The 22,857-nt window shown below is 42.1% G+C and overlaps 1 protein-coding gene across 3 annotated transcripts in view; it reads left to right on the top strand.

The window, feature by feature from the left end:
* NALCN (sodium leak channel, non-selective) overlaps positions 1-22,857 on the top strand; it is a 1,296,054-nt gene that overhangs the window by 1,120,832 nt on the left and 152,365 nt on the right. For all 3 annotated transcript variants that reach the window (XM_063953246.1, XM_063953245.1, XM_063953244.1), the window contains 5 exons: positions 10,285-10,452; positions 11,765-11,869; positions 12,862-12,968; positions 14,660-14,780; positions 14,863-14,961. In XM_063953246.1, coding sequence (XP_063809316.1) covers positions 10,285-10,452; positions 11,765-11,869; positions 12,862-12,968; positions 14,660-14,780; positions 14,863-14,961 — 600 coding nt within the window. The remainder of the gene's footprint in view (positions 1-10,284; positions 10,453-11,764; positions 11,870-12,861; positions 12,969-14,659; positions 14,781-14,862; positions 14,962-22,857) is intronic.

Here is a 22,857-nt window from a genome sequence, read left to right as displayed (position 1 = left end):
ACAGGTAGATATATTTATTATGTAATGACTGATGACGGACCTGCTGGACACTGTCAGCTCAGCAGCACCGCAGACTGCTACAGTAAGCTACTATAGTAGTATGTATAAAGAAGAAAGAAAAAAAAACCCACGGGTAGGTGGTATACAATTATGGATGGACGAGCGACTGCCGACACAGAGGTAGCTACAGCCGTGGACTACCGTACTGTGTCTGCTGCTAATATAACTGGATGATAATGAGATGAAATCAATATATATATATATAATATCACACTAGTACTGCAGCCGGACAGGTAGATATATTTATTATGTAATGACTGATGACGGACCTGCTGGACACTGTCAGCTCAGCAGCACCGCAGACTGCTACAGTAAGCTACTATAGTAGTATGTATAAAGAAGAAAGAAAAAAAAACCACGGGTAGGTGGTATACAATTATGGATGGACGAGCGACTGCCGACACAGAGGTAGCTACAGCCGTGGACTACCGTACTGTGTCTGCTGCTAATATAGACTGGATGATAATGAGATGAAATCAATATATATATATATAATATCACACTAGTACTGCAGCCGGACAGGTAGATATATTTATTATGTAATGACTGATGACGGACCTGCTGGACACTGTCAGCTCAGCAGCACCGCAGACTGCTACAGTAAGCTACTATAGTAGTATGTATAAAGAAGAAAGAAAAAAAAAACCACGGGTAGGTGGTATACAATTATGGATGGACGAGCGACTGCCGACACAGAGGTAGCTACAGCCGTGGACTACCGTACTGTGTCTGCTGCTAATATAGACTGGATGATAATGAGATGAAATCAATATATATATATATATAATATCACTAGTACTGCAGCCGGACAGGTATATATATTTATTATGTAATGACTGATGACGGACCTGCTGGACACTGTCAGCTCAGCAGCACCGCAGACTGCTACAGTAAGCTACTATAGTAGTATGTATAAAGAAGAAGAAAGAAAGAAAAAAAAACGGGTAGGTGGTATACAATATTATATATATATTATATACAATTATGTATATATATATATATATATATATATATATATATTAAACTGGTGGTGATTATTAAACCTTTGGTCAGGTCACTGGTCACACTATCAGCAACTTGCAAGTAGTACTCCTAAGCAGACAATCACAATATATATTATACTGGTGGTCAGTGTGGTCACAATGGCAGTGTGGCACTCTGGCAGCAAAAGTGTGCACTGTACGTTATATGTACTCCTGAGTCCTGCTCTCAGACTCTAACTGCTCCCCACTGTCAGTGTCTCCCCCACAAGTCAGATATACATTATACAGTCACACTATCTATCTATCACTTCAGCAAGTAGTAGTACTCCTCCTAATGCTCCCCAAAATTACTACTGTGTCTCTCTCTACTCTAGTCTCACTCTCTTCTCTATAAACGGAGAGGACGCCAGCCACGTCCTCTCCCTATGAATCTCAATGCACGTGTGAAAATGGCGGCGACGCGCGGCTCCTTATATAGAATCCGAGTCTCGCGATAGAATCCGAGCCTCGCGAGAATTCGACAGCGGGATGATGACGTTCGGGCGCGCTCGGGTTAATCGAGCAAGGCGGGAAGATCCGAGTCGCTCGGACCCGTGTAAAAAAAAATGAAGTTCGGGCGGGTTCGGATTCCGAGGAACCGAACCCGCTCATCTCTAATCCACAATTGGGTAAGATATCAATTCTTCAACCAGAAAGTTCAGATGTATGATCTAATTCACAAACACGTAGAAACCCCGCGTGATAATTGTGGTGGTTCAGCTCCCATGAGAAATCTTTGTTTCTTTTCTATCCCTATTTCTGTACCTCTTCTGACAGGAGGTATTTCTTAGTGGTGTGAGCTCTATTGATCATTAGCGCAAAAAAAAGGGTCTTATTTTGCTTATGTTTTATATATATATATATATATATATATATAGCAGTGTGGAGACCGGCACTCTTACACACAAATACAATTGCCCCGGTGCCTCCTCAAGTGATCCAAAGATCATATATATTCACAAACGTGGAGCGGCACTCGAAGGACTTCAGTCAGATAACAAAGGACACAGCGGTCACTAGTTTGTTAGAATCGACGTTTCGATAATTTAATATCGTCTTCAGGATACATACAGTGCATACAAGACAACATTTATATACCTACTCACCAACCCTGTAGTCACCACGCCACTGCTGCGGGCGCCGGGTCCTCGGACGACAGTGTGAATCCGTCGCGCACTTCCTGTGCGCCCGGCCGCTCGAGCGGTTGCCTGGAGACCAAACAATAACATGTGATGTCAACAAAAAACGAGTGTCACTGGGCAATGCTGGATTACATGTATCTAACATAGATGTACATACAGGGACAAAAACTAATGATTATACAAGTGCATGCTAACAACACATCATCTGAGTACCATCTAAAAACGTATATTATATACGACTTTATATGCTAGCATCCATAGACTAAATGCATCAAGAGAACATTGCTAATCCATAAAGAAAAACAAACAGTGGTAACTCAAGCTCCAGTACAAGACAGGCAAAAGTAATCTTAATTGGTAATGGTACAAAGTGTGTTATAAGTCATGCACATAGGATTTCCAGGGTCCAGAACCATCATGGAGCTAAATTGGATACCTAAAACGTGATGCTGACCGAAACAAAAATGAAAGAAACCGATAATTTTTTGAGAGAGAACATGTAAACTCTACACAATCTAAGAAAAACCATTATATACTTCACAGAAAACAATTCAGGGGAAGGTTTTCATTAAGACCTTTCGGTGCAATAGTATTCAGGCGGTATATCCACCTGGCTTCTCTCTGAAGTAGGGCCTTGCCCCTATCACCCCCCCTAAGTCGTTTAGGTTCGGTATCAATGATTTTGTAGCGTAATGTGGTAAGGCCATGTCCCATTAATCTAAAGTGACGGGCCACAGGTTGATTTGATGCACTGCTGGCCCCCTCTAGTGCATGTCTGATGGCCGACCTGTGTAGAGCCATGCGCTCCTTGAACATCCTGGTGGTTTTCCCCACATATATGAGACCACAAGGGCATCTAATAATGTACACCACGTAAGTACTGGTACATGTTAGTACATGGCGTATGGCGATCCGTTCCCCTGAATGTGGATGGGAGAAGGAATCACCATACTCCATGAAACTACACGTGGTGCAACCGGTACATCTGTAACAACCCGCCTTTCTAGTGAGGAAGGTAGTCAGCCCAACTTTTTTGGTATTAGAAACATCGTTCTTAACAAGCCAATCTCTGAGATTCCTATTTCTGGTATAACTGGCTAATACTTTAGTATTTTTGAGCATACTCAGTTCGGGATCTGTTGTCACCACAGGCCATAAGTTCTTTACGGTCTTCGCTATGTGTGGACTAGCTGGACAGTATTGTTGAACAAATGGGATACAGTCACCAAGTCGTTTGTGACGGTCACCGGATGGGATTAAGGTTCTGGAGCGTGGGATAGCCAACGCTCTCTCTTTGGCTTTCACCAAGTCCCCATACTTGTATCCTCTGAGCATGAATTGCTTCATCAGGTCATTAATCTCTCGTTCAGCATTGACTATATCATCAGATATACGGTGTATCCGCAAGAATTGAGAGAACGGTAGACCTCTCTTTGTGGAATTAGGATGTTGGCTAATAGCATGCAAAATTGTATTGCGGTCCGTGGCCTTCTTGTACAATGAAGTACAGATTCTGCCATTTGCCACAGAGATTTGGACATCTAGGTAATTCACGGATTGTGTGCTCATCTGATACGTGAATTTGATGGTACTTTCCATGGTATTGATGGCTGTCATTAAAGTATTGAAGTCCTGTTCTGTCCCTGACCATATGAGGAACAGGTCATCAATATACCGTGTAAAGAACAGAATCTTCGATGCAGTGTTGGTATCACTGAAGAAGGCATGGTGTTCCACCTCAAACATGTACGTATTCGCAAAGGCAGGGGCCACACAGGACCCCATCGCACAGCCTTGTTGTTGGACGTACCACCGAGAGTCAAATAGAAAATAATTTCTTTTTAGTGTTAGTTCCAGAGACCTTTCAAAAGAGGAAGAGCAACTACTGAACAAAGGTTTGTCATTTATACCTTCCTCTCCATTTAATGAATTTCAATGGAAAATTGATTCCTATCGCTTCAACAGGAAACTTAGACTACGCGAACATTTTGGTCCTACTGAAACTACGTCCCAGATGACTCCGAACCCTCTCCAAAAAATTAAAGGTGCCTCCAATTTCGATCCCCTTAGCATGAATCCATCACTTAGATGTTTTAACCGCTCACTTGACCAGGAGGTTAAAAGCGTTGTTAAATCCTTTAAACCAGGCAGATCCAATATGTCTAAAAAAGACTGGGACATTCTCCACAAATTAAGTAAGGACAATAGTATTGTCATCCGCCCCGCCGATAAGGGGGGTGGGATTGTTCTACAAGACTTACACAAATATAAAGAAGAGATCTACAGACAACTGGAGGATAGTTCCGTTTATTTGGAGATTTCAACGGACCCTACCAGTAGATTTAATCTTGAGCTTAAAGGAGTTTTGGATGAGGCAGTGGTACAGGGCTTTATCAACAAGAATACCAGGGACACTCTCATCCAGGAGAATCCGGTAGCCCCAGTACTATATACACTGCCTAAAATCCACAAAAACCCCATTTCCCCTCCAGGCCGCCCCATCATATCAGCGAGGCATTCTGTCTATTACCGTATTTCCCAATACTTAGACATCTACCTCCAGCCAGTGGTCCAAGCTCAGAAAACTTACTTAAAAGACACCACTTCCTTAATAATCCAACTACAAAGGTTACAAACACTCCCAGAGAATGTGTTCCTCTGCACATTAGATATTGTTAGCCTTTATACCAATATCCCCCATTCGGGGGGACTAGATGCAGTCTTCAGATTGCTGGCATCTAGCACACTGTACTTGGGCCCAGATATCTCATTTTTCATCAAATTATTGGAACTAACACTAAAAAGAAATTATTTTCTATTTGACTCTCGGTGGTACGTCCAACAACAAGGCTGTGCGATGGGGTCCTGTGTGGCCCCTGCCTTTGCGAATACGTACATGTTTGAGGTGGAACACCATGCCTTCTTCAGTGATACCAACACTGCATCGAAGATTCTGTTCTTTACACGGTATATTGATGACCTGTTCCTCATATGGTCAGGGACAGAACAGGACTTCAATACTTTAATGACAGCCATCAATACCATGGAAAGTACCATCAAATTCACGTATCAGATGAGCACACAATCCGTGAATTACCTAGATGTCCAAATCTCTGTGGCAAATGGCAGAATCTGTACTTCATTGTACAAGAAGGCCACGGACCGCAATACAATTTTGCATGCTAATAGCCAACATCCTAATTCCACAAAGAGAGGTCTACCGTTCTCTCAATTCTTGCGGATACACCGTATATCTGATGATATAGTCAATGCTGAACGAGAGATTAATGACCTGATGAAGCAATTCATGCTCAGAGGATACAAGTATGGGGACTTGGTGAAAGCCAAAGAGAGAGCGTTGGCTATCCCACGCTCCAGAACCTTAATCCCATCCGGTGACCGTCACAAACGACTTGGTGACTGTATCCCATTTGTTCAACAATACTGTCCAGCTAGTCCACACATAGCGAAGACCGTAAAGAACTTATGGCCTGTGGTGACAACAGATCCCGAACTGAGTATGCTCAAAAATACTAAAGTATTAGCCAGTTATACCAGAAATAGGAATCTCAGAGATTGGCTTGTTAAGAACGATGTTTCTAATACCAAAAAAGTTGGGCTGACTACCTTCCTCACTAGAAAGGCGGGTTGTTACAGATGTACCGGTTGCACCACGTGTAGTTTCATGGAGTATGGTGATTCCTTCTCCCATCCACATTCAGGGGAACGGATCGCCATACGCCATGTACTAACATGTACCAGTACTTACGTGGTGTACATTATTAGATGCCCTTGTGGTCTCATATATGTGGGGAAAACCACCAGGATGTTCAAGGAGCGCATGGCTCTACACAGGTCGGCCATCAGACATGCACTAGAGGGGGCCAGCAGTGCATCAAATCAACCTGTGGCCCGTCACTTTAGATTAATGGGACATGGCCTTACCACATTACGCTACAAAATCATTGATACCGAACCTAAACGACTTAGGGGGGGTGATAGGGGCAAGGCCCTACTTCAGAGAGAAGCCAGGTGGATATACCGCCTGAATACTATTGCACCGAAAGGTCTTAATGAAAACCTTCCCCTGAATTGTTTTCTGTGAAGTATATAATGGTTTTTCTTAGATTGTGTAGAGTTTACATGTTCTCTCTCAAAAAATTATCGGTTTCTTTCATTTTTGTTTCGGTCAGCATCACGTTTTAGGTATCCAATTTAGCTCCATGATGGTTCTGGACCCTGGAAATCCTATGTGCATGACTTATAACACACTTTGTACCATTACCAATTAAGATTACTTTTGCCTGTCTTGTACTGGAGCTTGAGTTACCACTGTTTGTTTTTCTTTATGGATTAGCAATGTTCTCTTGATGCATTTAGTCTATGGATGCTAGCATATAAAGTCGTATATAATATACGTTTTTAGATGGTACTCAGATGATGTGTTGTTAGCATGCACTTGTATAATCATTAGTTTTTGTCCCTGTATGTACATCTATGTTAGATACATGTAATCCAGCATTGCCCAGTGACACTCGTTTTTTGTTGACATCACATGTTATTGTTTGGTCTCCAGGCAACCGCTCGAGCGGCCGGGCGCACAGGAAGTGCGCGACGGATTCACACTGTCGTCCGAGGACCCGGCGCCCGCAGCAGTGGCGTGGTGACTACAGGGTTGGTGAGTAGGTATATAAATGTTGTCTTGTATGCACTGTATGTATCCTGAAGACGATATTAAATTATCGAAACGTCGATTCTAACAAACTAGTGACCGCTGTGTCCTTTGTTATCTGACTGAAGTCCTTCGAGTGCCGCTCCACGTTTGTGAATATATATATATATATATATAAAACTGAACCCACATACAGTGCGCACACACATACATTTTATATAAATAAATAAATATATATATATATATATATATATATATATATAGCATTACAGCACGGCGGCACACGGTAGAATAAATAAGTCACAACAAGCAGGTAACTGCAACGTTCTGATGCTTTATTGCATCATCATCAGGTGTCTGATGACGATGCAGTAACGCATTGAAACGTTGCAGTTACCTGCTTGTTGTGACTAATTTTTTCTACCGTGTGCCGCCGTGCTGAATCGCTGTATGTGGGCTCTGTGCTAATGGTTCCTGCGGAGGGTACAGACAGTATTACAAGGTTTACAGATGTGCTGCCCCTCCTCTTGGAGGTGTGTGTTGTGTGTGGTGTGTGTGAAATTCAAAGAGGTCAGGTGGCAAATTATAGAATATATATAAATATATATATATTATTTATATGTACATATATATATTTTTATATATATGTGTGTGTGTGTGTGTGTGTGTGTGTGTGTGTGTGTGTGTGTGTGTGTTGTATGACAAAAGACATAGACACAGACTGCACATACACTCCACACACATACATAACACACCACTGACCACACACATACTGCACATTTAATTAAACAAACATATACTGTACATTGTACTGCACACATACATACCCAGGGTTGCAGAGGAGAGACACTGCCAGCCATGGCACAGCCACTGGAATTGTGAGGACATACGGAGTTGCTGTGCTGTGCATGCGCAGCTGCTCCCAGTATCCGCACGTCAATAGGCAGAGAGCTTTGCCTTCAATAGATCCTTGCAGCGGTAGCTGCGATCGTGATTGCGGCTTCTTTTTTTTAAACGGATACACAGTTGTATCCGTTTCTAAAATAAGGAATTCAGCATGTGCCTGCATCAATTATTTATGCAGAGCCGGCGGACCGCTCCCCTCTCCTCCTCCCCCCCCGTTAGTAACTAACCAGAACATTTCCAATTTTTGTATCTTTTATAATTATTCAATTCTGTTGTTCATATTACTTCACTGTTGTTGATACTCTATCCTGAAGAGATATAATTGGAATCTAGTGTGTGTGTGTGTATATATATATATATATATATATATATATATATATCTATCCAACAGCTGCCCGGCACTCATGAACCGTGGGAAATGCGTGCTGGGGTGCCCTCCTCGTGGGGTTAACTGCCCACCATGCAAGGGAGAAGGTATTTCAGGCGGCACTCACCAGACTCCAAATTATGTATTTAAATAAGTGTCATTTTTATTGACATCTGACCGACATGTTTCGGAGGGTAACCTCCATCCTCAGGGTCAAGTCCTGAGGACGGAGGTTACCCTCCGAAAAATGTCGGTCAGATGTCAATAAAAATAACACTTATGTAAATACATCATTTGGAGTCTGGTGAGTGCCGCCTGAAATACCTTCTCCCTTTTATATATATATATATATATTAATATATCTCTAGTAACTAACCGTGGTGGAATATGAGAGTGTGGATTTATCCTAAAATGATTAGCTAATAAAAGTTAAGTTTTAATATTTAGTCATATAACCAAATAAATACAAGAGTGCACCCACACAAGAGTCTTCTGTAAGCCAATTTTTCACCTTTCCATCTGTTAAAGGTATTTATTTCTGAGGAACTATACCATTGACACTGTTACTCTTTGGAGGGACATTTGTTCCCAAATATACTCTGTGTTGTCTAGTTCCATCTGCAACAATTGACTTCACTATACAGTAGGCGTTCCATGATATTCTTACTATTGAGCATCAGACTATGCCATTTATCTAAAACTATCTATTGTATGTTTTATATGATTTTATAAGTTTATTTGTATAACAAGTAGACATGTGCAGTTCAGTTCTCCAGAAATCTGATTCCACATGATTTTTGCGGATCTGAACGGAACCAAAATCAAATCCCTTTCTGGATCTCCCAAGGAGATCTGATCCATACGAGTCCCAGGTTGGATCTTCCCGTGGTTTGGAATTCAGATTTTAAATCCAAATTTTGGGTTTTGAAATGACGAAAATGACTTTTTTGATTTTAGCTGTTTTTATCCATTTTATTGATTTTTATCAATAATTATCGATTTATTTTTTTTAATCAAACTAAAAACCGAATCCAAACCAAAACATTTGAGGGAGGTTTTGTCAAAACCAAAACATGATGATGAATTAGAACCAAAACCAAAATATGGGGGTCTGCACACATCTCTAATAACAAGTCTTTTTAAATGGAATATTGACATAGACCATATATTTTCTACTGTATACTTTTGATTTTTAATAGGTGCAGGTCCTATTTTAGAGCTGCTCGTCCTGTATAGGAATTGAAACTGCTAGCTGCAGTGCGCCTGTCTTTTGTGCTGCTGCAAATGAGATGGTGACTACTCTGAATCACCCATAATTGCTCATATGTGCAAGTGCTCAGCCATGAAGCATGTGTAGTGCTGAAAATATCACGATCCATTGGTAAAATGGAGTTGTGTACAACTATGGGGTAAATTTACTAAGGTGGGAGATTTTTAGAACTGGTGATGTTGCCCATAGCAACCAATCCGATTATATCTATTATCTGCTAGAAGCAGCTAGATAAATGGTAAGTAGAATCTGATTGGTTGCCATGGGCAACATCACCAGTTGTAAAAATCTCCCACCTTAGTAAATTTACCCCTATGAATCAGCCCCAATACTGCATACCTCCCAAATGTCCTGATTTTCATGGCACAGACTTGTTTTTTTGGGACTGTCCCTCTCACGGGCAGCACTGTCCTACAGTGGGGGAGGGGGGGGTAGTTGGGAGGCTCCTGTAACTCACTGCTCTGCGGTGAATAGACGCTATGCACAGAGCGCTGGGCATGCCCCCTAAATGATGAGAACAGGGGCGTGGCTCGTGAACACGGCTCTCCCGCAAAGCCATGCCCCAAATGTGGTCACGTGCAGCTCCACCACACAAGGGGGTCCCGCTTTGGCAGCAGCAGAAGTTGGAAGGTATGATATACTGTATGTGTACAATAAACATTCTAAAATACAATTTTTTTCCACTGAGAGTAAGTTTTATTTATTGTTAATTGATCTAGGCAATATATTGCAACACTTAGACACTTACAATGGCATTAACCTCAATTGTAACTTATGAAATAATTATTATTTTCATGAGTAATATTAATTTTGTTTCATAATTACAATATATTTTTTTCTCCAAGGTCAGTCTAATCTTCCTCTGCTGGATGCCGCACAATGTTCCAGCTAAATCTGGTACTCAGCTTTTAATGGTACTGAGATGCTTGAGACCTCTCCGCATATTTAAGTTGGTACCTCAGATGAGGAAAGTTGTACGTGAACTTTTCAGTGGCTTCAAGGAAATATTTCTGGTATGTTCACACTTATTAGTTTTTATTAATTTATTTATTTACTACCAGTTTGTATAGCGCACACACATTCAGCAATGCAGTACAGAGAATATTTGCTGTCACACGCAGGTGCTAGAGATCAGTCAGAGACAGGCTTCCTTCCCCTGTAAGATTGACTCAATCACACAGAGCTTTTTGTAGATGGCCACAACACTCTCACACTAACATGACACTCCCACAAGTCAGGGTGGTAACGTGCAGTGGTTTAGCCAAAACCCAGTTCATGCTCCAAACTGCCCTATTTTACAGAAAGACAGATACGGCCATGTTGCATCCGACTTGCAATGGGGGAATATATGCAAAAATTCATTTTTGCAGATGGGCTTTATGCAAAAACTCACCATTTGCATTTGTGAAGAGAGATCTGTGCAACACAGTATCAGCCCCTTAGTGTAGGATTTAACATATGTACATATCTGATAACCTCCTAAAGTAGGCAATATTGCGCATATACAGCTGGGCTGCACTGTGTAAACCTTGCTATATATATGGGTGCCCCAGTCTTTGCTGGCAGATGTAGAGCTTAGACTCGTGAAAGATATTTCTACTTCAGGTTGCACAAATTAAATGATAAATAGCAGCCTCCTTTACTCCAGATAGAGAAACACTAGTCTCTTGCATACAACAGGAAAACAATGTAGACGGGTAGAGGAATGGGCACTATTGACCATAAATGTTTGTAATAAGGTATTTCCCTTATTTGTTAAATAGTAATGCTAAAACTGCTTAACATCACTATTTATTTAATTAAAGTGCATAGGCAAACACTTAATTTACATTCATATACATTTAAAAGACATTAAAAATTCACAGTGCAGTCCATAAAGTGCAGGTGCAGTGATTAGGTGTACATTGTATCTCACTATTTAATGGGGGTGCGGTGGGCTAAGCTTATTTAAAAAGCAAAGAGCAGGTCACGGGCTTGGAAGCACGGCACCATCGCAGATCGTATGGAAGCCCCAGAAGGCAAGTCCTCCCTGCACCAATCAACTTCTGGATGACAGCAAACAAGTCCGTGTGACCCGTTTCGGTCCGTAGACCTTCTTCAAGAACATCTACAGACGAAACGCGTCTCTTGACTTGTTTGATGTAGAGCTTAGAAATTAGCTTGCTCCTCCTATGCGTTCTGTAATTTCTAGAACTAATGGCAGTCTTGTGCTTTTCTTTTATTATTACAAGTTTTATGATGCACTCCAATTAATATCGATTTAGGCTTTTCATTCACAATCAATATAGCCCTTTGTATAATAATGTTATTATAACACATTTTCAGGTATCCATTCTTCTTCTTACGCTGATGCTAGTATTTGCCAGTTTTGGTGTCCAGCTGTTTGCAGGGAAACTTGCTAAGTGCAATGATCCAAATATTGATACCAGGGTAAGTGCTCTGTACTGTGCTATATCATATACCTGGGTAAGTGCTCTATACTGTGCTATATCATATATGTGGGTAAGTGCTCTGTACTGTACTGTGCTACTGTATATCATATACCTGAGTAAGTGCTCTTTAGTGTGCTATATTATATACCTGGGTAAGTGCTCTGTACTGTGCTATATCATGTACCCAGGTAAGTGCTCTTTAGTGTGCTGTATCATATACCTGGGTAACTGCTCTGTTCTGTGCTATATCATATACCTGAGTAAGTGCTCTGTACTTTGCTATATCATATACCCAGCTAAGTGCTCGGTACTGTGCTAAGATACAGTAATTCCCTATTCATGTCTGAATAGCAGCAGCTCCTCGCACAGAAAGGAACACCTCTACTAGTACAGCACATGTTAAGACAGTAACTTATTAACTGTCAGTGTGTATAATGTATATGGCAGATAAATCCAACCTCAATAATTATATAAATATATACCTTTATATACCAAAGTACATATAGAAATAGCATCAAATCTATTTGTACTACACAATCAAATCATGATCATACTACACAGCTCATTCCAGCAGCTGTTACCCTAGTTATTATATGTCAGGAGCTATGTTGCATCACATTCAAAGGCAGCTCCTTCTTTATACCCTTACCGCCAAGGCAGTTTATAGATTCCTATGCACTCAATTATTCCCAGAATGATCTTTTATCACTTGTAATAAAGAGTCATGTATGATGCTGAATAACACTTGTATGCAGAAGTAGTATATAAACTATTTGATATTAAGCACCATCCAGCGGTTGCATTGATCTAACCAGTGAAGCTGCATATCCTAAATGTGTACAGTAGCAATTTCAAGGAATATAAGAACCAGGGGACACAATGAAGCAAAGAGGGCATTGAAAAATGGGGCCTCCTGTGCATTTGACTATGAGAACATCAGATACAACTGTATGTAATGTATTTGATTGTATTGTTTATGTTCCATTTTAGGAAAATTGCCATGGCATATTTAGGATTAATGTCAGTGTTTCTAAAAATCTAAATCTGAAGTTAAAACCAGGAGAAAAGAAGCCAGGATTTTGGGTTCCAAGAGTTTGGTAAGTGACTTGAAAAAGTTCTCATCTATACAAATATCAGAGTAATAATATATCGATATTATATGTGTGTTAGTCAAATATAATGGTTTATTAGGTGGAGGGAGAGGAGGCGCTTTTATATTGTACTCTCCACAATATTGCTTCAAGTAAATCACAGGTGACAATGTCCTCACACTTTCATATAGCACCTCCATTACTACAAGCTAGGAGCAGGCCTGTTTATCAGAAGGAAGCAGCAGTTCATAGCACTGGAGCAGGCAATCGGTTCAGTCTAGAGATGAGCGGGTTCGGGTTTTACTTGTATTTACTCGGTTCTCAAAATGGCATCTTATTTGCTATCCAAAACAAGAGACATCCATGAGCCAATAAGATGCCATTTTGAGAACCAAGTAAAACCGAACCCACAAAATTGTAAATTTCCATAAAAATGTCAATTAAGAAAGTAGAAAACAACTTAAACACATTTAAATTATATATTATCTCACATACACACATCCATCACCTTTTTAAAACTGTTAACTTGCTTCTCTGCTCACCAACACTGCCCTTCACGGCTCTGACAGCTATTTCAAAGGCCAAATCTACACCATCCGTTAAAGAAATCTCCATTTGCAAAATCCATCACAGCACACCTATCTCCTCTTCCACTCACCTTCCCCACCTGCAGTTCTTCTTTTCCTTTACTGTAGATGAGGTTTCCCCAGCAAACTGTATCCTTGATCCTTTTCCATCCCTTCTCATCTACACCTCAATGCTTGCCTGCAACTAGATCAACCCTTAAACCTGTTTCTATCTACTGTTACTTTATCTTTCTTTTTCAAACATGAACTCCTTTCTCTGTCAGGATATGTGATTTGTCTAGACTCTGAGCAGGACCCGAGACCTGTATATGGCTAGAGCAGGGGTGGATCTACTGTGAAACTAATGAAGCTTAAGCTTCAGGGCCCTGAAGCAACTTTTTTTAATGAGTAAATTTTTCAACAATATCGATGGAGTTTTTTTTTTTACATGTGTGTTATTAAAATAAGGTTATTTTAGTGATTGAATCATAACTCATCTTGCTCGTGCATTTTAACACCAAAAATCAAATTAATTGGAAACACAGGCTTCTGATTGCATACTCACAAACATTTGCATTAGTAGAACGGATATTTGCATTAGCACATAGTAGTAAAACAGTCTTCCGTGGCTGCCTGCAGCTACAGCCACATTTGCCTCTCAGAAATAGCCCCAGCAGGGTCGGACTGGCCCACAGGGGTACAGGGGAATCCACCGGAGGGCCCCACTGCCTTGTGGGCCCACTCCTTCCTCTAGGGATCAGGTTCCAGACTGTGCACTTGTATTATACATGGTATATATGTTGCAATACACTGCACAAGTCTATTGTGTATTTCAAGCCTCTGTGGAGGTTGGCCACACCCCCTTTGTAGGCTGACCACACCCTAAGTATGAGCCCCTATCACTGCATTCCCCCGGTGGGCCCTTCATGCCCCAGTCCGACACCGAGCCCCAGTATGTGCAATACCGTTTCCTGGCAGGCTCAATTAAATATTTCATGTCACCTGCATTCATTTTAGGAACTGCTGCTACTGTACAGAATTTTCTAAGCTCTGTATGTGTTGATTTGTTCTCATATTAATACAATCTTGTTTTACTTTTTTGTTTGTTTGTTTGTTTGTTCTTTAATACAGGGCAAATCCTCGTAACTTTAATTTTGATAATGTTGGAAATGCTATGCTGGCTTTATTTGAAGTGCTGTCTTTAAAAGGTTGGGTTGAAGTCCGAGATGTTATCATTCATCGCGTTGGACCGGTAAATGTCCACATATTTTATATGTTACCTATACTTTGGTGTTAATCTGTACTAACATTTGGCTGTCTATCTCTTTTTGCAGATACATGGAATTTATATTCATGTGTTTGTGTTCCTTGGGTGCATGATAGGCCTGACTCTTTTTGTTGGTGTGGTTATTGCCAACTTCAATGAAAACAAGGTAAGATCTATGCACTGAAATATGAAACACCCTCTGCTAGTAGCCACTGCACCGATGCCTCCACGTACTTGGGCGGGGGTAGGGGTGGTAAATTTTCCAAATAGTTTATTCTTACCTCTTCTCAGACCCATGCCTCCATCTTATTTATTATTATTATTATCCTTTATTTATATGGCGCCACAAGGGTTCCGCAGCGTCCAATTACAGAGTACATAAACAAATAATCGCTCTCTATGGGAAAAATTTTCAGGGGGCTATATAAATAGGAATCATTCGGTTTTATACGTGGAGGCACTCTCTCTACGGCGGTCAATTTGACTGCCTCTTGTTTTTTCCCAGGATGGCCTCACAGTAACTTCTGACGCTCCCACAACCCCCCAGATACTCTGCAGGTCTCTCTCTTCAAGCCCTTTCTTTCTTTATAGCTTCACTGCTCAGAGGCAGCATTCTCTCTATCTCACTTCGATATGGGGCTACTCCAGGAAACTGCTTACTATTATTGGAGCTTCCTCTTATTCTTCCACATACTGGGAGTGACTCCAGTGTGTCCCCTTGCTTATTGCAGCTCCACCTCTTCTTCATAACTTAGTAGGGTACTTCAGAAGGTCCCTTGGTTATGGGTCTTCTCAAAAGGCATTATAGGGGGCTCTCTCTCACTCTATTAACAAGTTTTGAGGCCTCTTGACAATGCCATGCACCCCCAAAATGGCAGCACCTGGGACCTCCTCCACTTCTGTGTTCTCAGTCTGGCTAGGATAGCATCCTCGCACTGCATGGGGAAGATAGAGACATTTTAGCTTCTGGTTCCCTGCATGCACAACCAATAATGGACAGCAATAATGTTATGTAGCTAGTCTGCATCATCAGCTCCTAACTGTACTACTTAATCCTCTAGCTGACTCCTGTCACCAGGGGGCACTAAATATATACCATTGAACTTGGCATGGGAATAAGGTTATCAGCATTCATTTTTATCTTGTAAGCACACACCTATATTTGGTAATGTTTATTTATGTAGCCATGACATTTCTGGAATTGAAACCCAATAAATGAAAGATGTTTGAGATAATTATATGGTTAGTAGTATCAAGAACTATAATAGTTGATAATATTAATAAGAATGATGTGGGTAGAGGGTAGAGGCCCCTTAAACAAAAATAGGCATAGATATATCCAGAAGAGGGAAAGGGGGGGGGGGGGGGGGAGTCATCCCAGCAATGTAATGAAGTTTACATCCAGATGTCTAGCTCCTGTTGACAACAGTTCTAGGGACAAAAGCTGTCCATACACCTACAAATTTATTGTCCGATCTGGCTGGTTGGAAAGATTTATTGTCCGATCTGGCTGGTTGGAAAGATTTATTGTCCGATCTGGCTGGTTGATATTAAAATCTGGTAATGTATGAGAGCAAATGACAATTGATCATATGGATAGCTCTGTATGTTAATGTAGTAGGACACGTCTATTTCAAGTAGATGCCTCCTGCTGCAGTAGTAACCTGACCTGCATCCTATGATGCAGGCATCACATCACTGATGCACCTTTGGGTTGTCTGCAGAACCCACGTGCAAGCCACGCATCACAGAGGCTAGGAACTCTCCATCCAACGGCGAAGATCCCTGGCTTCTTCCCTACCCCAAATGGTGGTTACACCTTCATTTCTCCTGCAGGGTCCACAGGTTATCCACAGGATAACATTGGGGATATGAGGTAGCGACAGCGGATTGGCACCAAACGATCAAAGCTTTCGGCCTCCCAGAATGCAAGGGCCTGTCCCTATATCCCCACCTCCTGGTTCAGGCAAATCAGTTTTTTGTTTGGTGCGGCAGGAGCTGGACCATGGTCAATGGGCTCCTGGTTTTTAGCAGCCGTAAGCTTTTTTATTTTATTTCTATAGTCTTACTAGTTTTTTTTGAGCGACCCTTCTAAAAAGTGTCTTCTATGTACCTTAGAAAGAGTCGCTCCAACAACTCCCCGCCAGGTTGTGACAACGCTTACCCACGTGTACAGTGCTGTTTCGGCGGGCGTCTGTGTAGTGTGTATTAGCAAGTCCAGCAGACGTTACCAGGCTGTGGTCAGATCATGGGGAGAAGCTAAGGCATCTGTTACACATAGTAGGGAAAACGCGTTACACAGCCGCACTGTTTTGGTATGGAGACTACCGAACAGTCGCTGACGCGGCTGCCACCTCAGGTGCACCAGCGCTAGGTCTCAGGGATCATAGGATTCAGGAGTAGTATGAGGCCGTGATCCCTAGGGTTGATGTCAGCTGTGGGGAGTAAGACGCTCCCTTGGTCACCCCTCCCCTCAGTTCATGACCAATTTCCTCTGAGTTTCCTGCCATAAACTAAGTTCCCGCTTCCGTCTGAGATGCTGTGTATCTAAAAGAACCCAGTCGCAGCATAGGCGGCTGTATGACTGGTGCGTTGGTGTTCACTTGGGCATCTGTGTTCACTGTAGGTTCACGGGGCAGTTGTGTAAACTAATAGCGTCCACTAATGTATTGATGGATCCTGAAAGCGGGGTGAAGTCTCCCTGTATCCCACTCTCCTGAGCCGGGTGATACAGCACTAAGTCTCTATCTACCTTTGAGTATGAATAGTTGGATAAGTTCCTGATGCATATGAGTTTGTAAACTATTGCTGGTGTTTCTTTCGCTGTGCAACTGAATACGGGTAAACTCCTATATAAGGTAATGCAGTAATATGTTTCTACTACATACTTGAAATGTATCTGTAGTTCATTATGTGCTCATATTGCTTATTATACTAATGTATAACCTGTGACTTATTGCTAGTGTGATTGCTGACTTTACTATAATTCTGTCAGTTTCGGTGTTTCCCAATCCTCATTGCTGGTGCAAGGCAGGGAGGGATCGGATTGTATGTCACTTTAACAAATTTTAAAGTGATTGCAGTCACAAATTGTGTAGTAAACACTGTACAGGTGTGTTATTTATTTATCACATCTAAGAGAGGCAAGGGGGAGGAGGATACACTCTCCACAGCAGCACCTACACTCATTTCATGTTTGTCGTGCAAAGCCAGGTTAACCTCTCAGGATCTGGTTCAAAAAGGATTATGTGCAAATTGTTTTAGCTTTCACCAAAGCCTCTTGAATAATCCAAGGCAGGCACAGGTTCAAGTTGAACCACCATGGGCTACTTTTGCACATACATTATCCAGTATAGCTGAGCGGATAATGCCAGCTCCTATACCAGGATGAGGTTACCCTATTAACCCTTACATGCAACATTCCACCTGGGGTTTATCACATCCAGTACAGGAAACGGCAGCCTCTCACCAAAAACATGCTGAGAGGCCGGTGGTAAATAAATCACATAGACATGAAACAACATCTTTACAGTCTACACATGTTTCAGATGAGGACTCGTCGGAGGATGAGAAATCATCGTACTCCGGGTCTGCATACAGAAATGAGGATGAAGGCCTCCGTTCAGTAGACATACCTGAGCTAAATAGTGCTACGAAAGCCATTCTAGCCTTATGCAGAGCCTTTGGTAAAATCTAAGGAACCTGTGTGATGAAACTTCCCAAAGTAATTAGAACTGAGTTTCCTGGGTCAGAACAGCTGACGGAAATTATGCAAGAGGCTTTGGTTACACCCAGTAAGAAGTTTAGAATTCCCAAAAAATTGAATTCCCATTATCCTCTTCCAGCTAGGGACTGTTTAAAAATGGAGATGGCTCCCAAAGTAGATACGCATGTCATTCGATTGGTGTAAAAATCTACATTATGTCTGCCTTCAACATCAATAAATGATGTCACGGATAAGAAAATAGATGGTTTTCTAAAAATCATTTTCTCTTTGTCTGGGACAATCATAAGACCAGCCATGGCTTCAGCCTGGATGACAAAAGCAGCGGCAGCCTGTACTGATTCATTGGAGGATGATCTTTCAATGGCATCTAGAGAGCAAAAATCCCATATTGCACATATCAAACAGGCTGCTATTTTTAAGGAAGAAGCAGCCTTAGATATAGGTATAATTGCCTCTCAGGCATCAACCTCAGCAGTAGCAGCTCGTAGAGTGGTTTGGCTACGTACATGGAAAGCTGGCTCAGAATCCAAGAAGGTTCTGGAGTCTTTGCCTTTTACTGGAGATATTCTTTATGGTAAAGAATTAAACAGTATTTTGGAGTCAGAAGCAGACTTCAAGAAAGTGAAGTTTCCTTCCACACACAAATCTAAACTTAGATTTCCAGCTTTTCGGCCCTTTCAGACTCAAGGTAAAAGCAAAAGGAAAGGGTTATGGCAAACAGTCTCAACCTAACAAGTCTGGTAAGACTAAAAGCATTGGGCTACCAGAGGGCCAACTTACAAATCAAAAGATAAGCCATCAGCCTGATGGTGTGCGCCTCCACCTGGGGGACCCCGGGGTGGAAAGCCGACTTCTTCATTCTGCACAGATCTGGCAGCAGTCCACCACAGGTGCCTGAGTGCAAAAAGCGGTATCTCATGGTTATGTGTTTGCTTTCAAGAAACACCCTTCTCAAAGGGTTTTTTGTACCAGCTCATCTTCAGTGGAAACGAAGGCCAGGGCTTTACAAGATGCAATTCAGAAGTTGTTTCAGTCAGGAGTGATAATTCCAGTTACTCCTGCACAACAAGGACAAGGTTTTTATTTTAACCTGTTTTTAATCCCAGAAGTCAAATGGGTTGTTACGGCCCACGCTCAATCTCAAAGTGCTGAACAAGTACATTTGGGTGCCTCGGTTTTATATGGAGACTTTACGTTCCATTATTTTGGCCATGGAGTCAGATGATTTTATGGTATCCCTGGATATCCATGATGCTTACCTACATGTTCCTATAGCACTGTCCCATCAGCGCTATTTCAGGTTTGCTATCCTCCAGCAAAATTTCAGTTTCAGGCCCTACCAATTGGACTGGCCACAGCTCCCAGTGTATTCACCAAAATTATGGTGGTAATGGCATCTTATCTCCGTCCACAGGGGAAAAGGATTTTTCCATACCTCGACGAGTTATTAATCCTGGCATAATCTCAGGAATTGCTTCAGTGTCATCTGCAACAGACAATAGCTTGTTTGCAGAGACACGGTTGGCTCATAAATTAGGCAAATTCGTCCCTAGTTACGCCACAATGGATGACTCACTTGGGGGCTGTGTTGGATTCGGGTCTTCAGAGAGTAATTTTACCTCTGAACAAAATATCCAAAATTCAGTCAAGGATTCAGGAGCTGCTGCACAGTCAAAAGATATCCATTCACGCAGCAATGCGTGTGATGGGGTTGATGGTGTCGGCATTCGACATGGTGTAGTATGCTCAGTTTCACTAAAGGCCTTTGTAACATCTGATCCTTTTGAAATGGAATGGTTTTCATCAGACAATAAAAACGCAGACTATGGTCCTTCCTCTGGAAGTAAGGAAGTCATTACCCTTTTGGCTACAGACATCCCATCTGGACAAAGGGAGACCCTTTTGGATATCAGATTAGGAAATTGTGACAACGGATGCCAGCCTTCAGGGTTGGGGAGCGGTGTCAGGAAGGAGTTGCGTCCAGAGGCAGTGGACGAATGAAGAAAGTTGCCTGCCAATAAATATATTGGAACTTCGGGCCATACATATGGCACTTATTCTGGCAATGGACATCCTTCTGAGGAAACCAGTCCAAATCCACTCGGACAATGCAAGGGCAGTAGCGTACCTCAACCATCAGGGAGGAACTTGCAGCCAAAATGCAATGAAGGCGGTAAGTCACACGTTAAAGTGGGCAGAACTTCATCATCCTAAACTGGGAAGCGGATTTTCTTAGTCGACACGCCATTCATGCAAACGAATGGGCTTTACACCCTGAGGTATTCAAAGTTCTGGTAGACAAGTGGGGGTTACCAGAGATAGAGCTCATGGGGTCCCGTCAGAACAACAAAGTTCCCGCATACGGGTCAAGAACAAAGGATCCCAAAGTGATCTTTGTGGATGCCCTGTGTGAGAGATGGGGCTTTCATCTGGTCTATGTGTTTCCACCAATCGCCCTGTTACCTAGGGTAATGCGAAAAGCAAGACAAGGAAGGGGCGTCATGATACTAATAGCTCTGGTTTGGCACAGAAGACATTGATACACAGATCTGCAGAGGCTGTCGATGGATGTTCCATTCCTACTCCCTCAACGTCCAGATCTACTGCCTCAGGTTCCTTGCTGTCACAAGCACCTGGATCGACTGTCTTTGATGGTGTGGCTCTTGAGACTTTCATCCTGAAAGCAAGAGGACTCTCACAACAGGTAATTCGAACAATGTTCTGAGCAATGAAACCTTCCTCAGCTCGCATTTATCACCGAATATGGCAAGCCTATATTCAGTGCTGCAGTGACCGGAAATTTGACCATTGGTCTTTCAGAGTTTCCAGAGTCCTAGCATTTCTTCAGGCAGGAATGGACAAGGGTCTAAGGGTGGCTTCCTTGAGAGTGCAAGTGTCAGAATTGACTGTATGGTTCCAAAAGAAAATTGCTAACCTACAGGATGTGCGCACTTTTTTCCAGGGAATGCTACGCATTCAACCTCCTTTTGTTCCTCCTACAGTGCCTTGGGACTTAAGTTTAGTCCTAAAGGAGCTTCAAGTTGCCCCATGTGAACCACTAAAATGAGTGGATTTAAAATGGTTGACAGCTAAAGTTCTCTGTCTACTGGCTATTGCTTAAGCTAGAAGAGTTTCAGATTTAGGGGCATTGTTTTGTCGCCCTCCTTTTCTGATTTTTTTATCCAGATAGAGCAGTTCTCAGAACCAAATCTGGGTATCTTCCTAAGGTGGTGTCTAAATTCTACCTTAACGAAGAAATTGTAGTCCCGGCCTTCCAAGGGCTGGACCTTTCTGCGGGAGATGAATCATTGGACGTAGTCCGTGCTTTAAGGATCTACGTGGATCGTACCAGTGCCATCAGAAAAACAGACACTCTCTTCATTCTCTACGGATTTCACAAGAGAGGATGGCCTGCTGACAAGCAGACACTGGCGAGGTGGCTTCGAATGACGATTTCAGAAGCATATTCTCAAGTTGATCTTCCTGTTTCGGCTAATGTCTCTGCTCACTCTACTCGTAAGGTAGGTCCATCATGGGCAGCACAACGTGGTGCTTCAGCAGAACAGGTCTGTAAGGCAGCCACATGGTCTTCCATTAACACATTCATTAGACATTATGCCTTTGATACCTTTGCCTCTCAGGACGCTGAATTCAGGCGAAGGATTCTCCTGTCAAATCAGGAACGTCCCCACCACTACATGGCTTTGGGACATCCCAATGTTATCCTGTGGATAACCTGTGGACCCTGCAGGAGAAATAATCATTATGGTAGAATTACCATTGATAACTCTATTTCTAAGTCCACAGGATCCGCACGGATCCCACCCTGATGCACCTGATTTGAGGATTCTTTCACTAACCTCTTCCTTCTTGTAAGGAAGGGTATGCATGTGTGTTCTTCTCGTCTGATTAGGGCGCTCTATGATGCTCCTGCCTTGAGCTTTGGAAAACAACTGATTTGCCTGAGCTAGGAGGCGGGAGGCCGAAAGCTTTGATCGTTTGGTGCCAATCCGCTGTCGCTTCCTCATATCCCCAATGTTATTCTGTGGATTTAGGAGAAATAGAGTTATCAACAGTAAGTCTACCATAACGATTATTTTTACAAGCGGATGCCATTCCTCTCACCTCCCCATGGAAATGGCATCAGACTGTCAATTTGTGGAAAAAGTTGAGAGAAGAACAGTAGCAAAAACCAAATACTAGCACTGCAGCTACTGCCACCATAACGATACTGGTCGTTCAACATAATCTACCAAAACCAATGCCCAAGGTCATAGAGAGTTTAAGTCAGGGCATATAAAATAAAATAAAAATCAATATATAATGGTAAAGAAA

Source organism: Pseudophryne corroboree, chromosome 2 (assembly GCF_028390025.1).
Source record: "Pseudophryne corroboree isolate aPseCor3 chromosome 2, aPseCor3.hap2, whole genome shotgun sequence".
Lineage (NCBI taxonomy): Eukaryota > Metazoa > Chordata > Amphibia > Anura > Myobatrachidae > Pseudophryne > Pseudophryne corroboree.
This window is presented reverse-complemented; position numbering and strand designations above follow the sequence as displayed.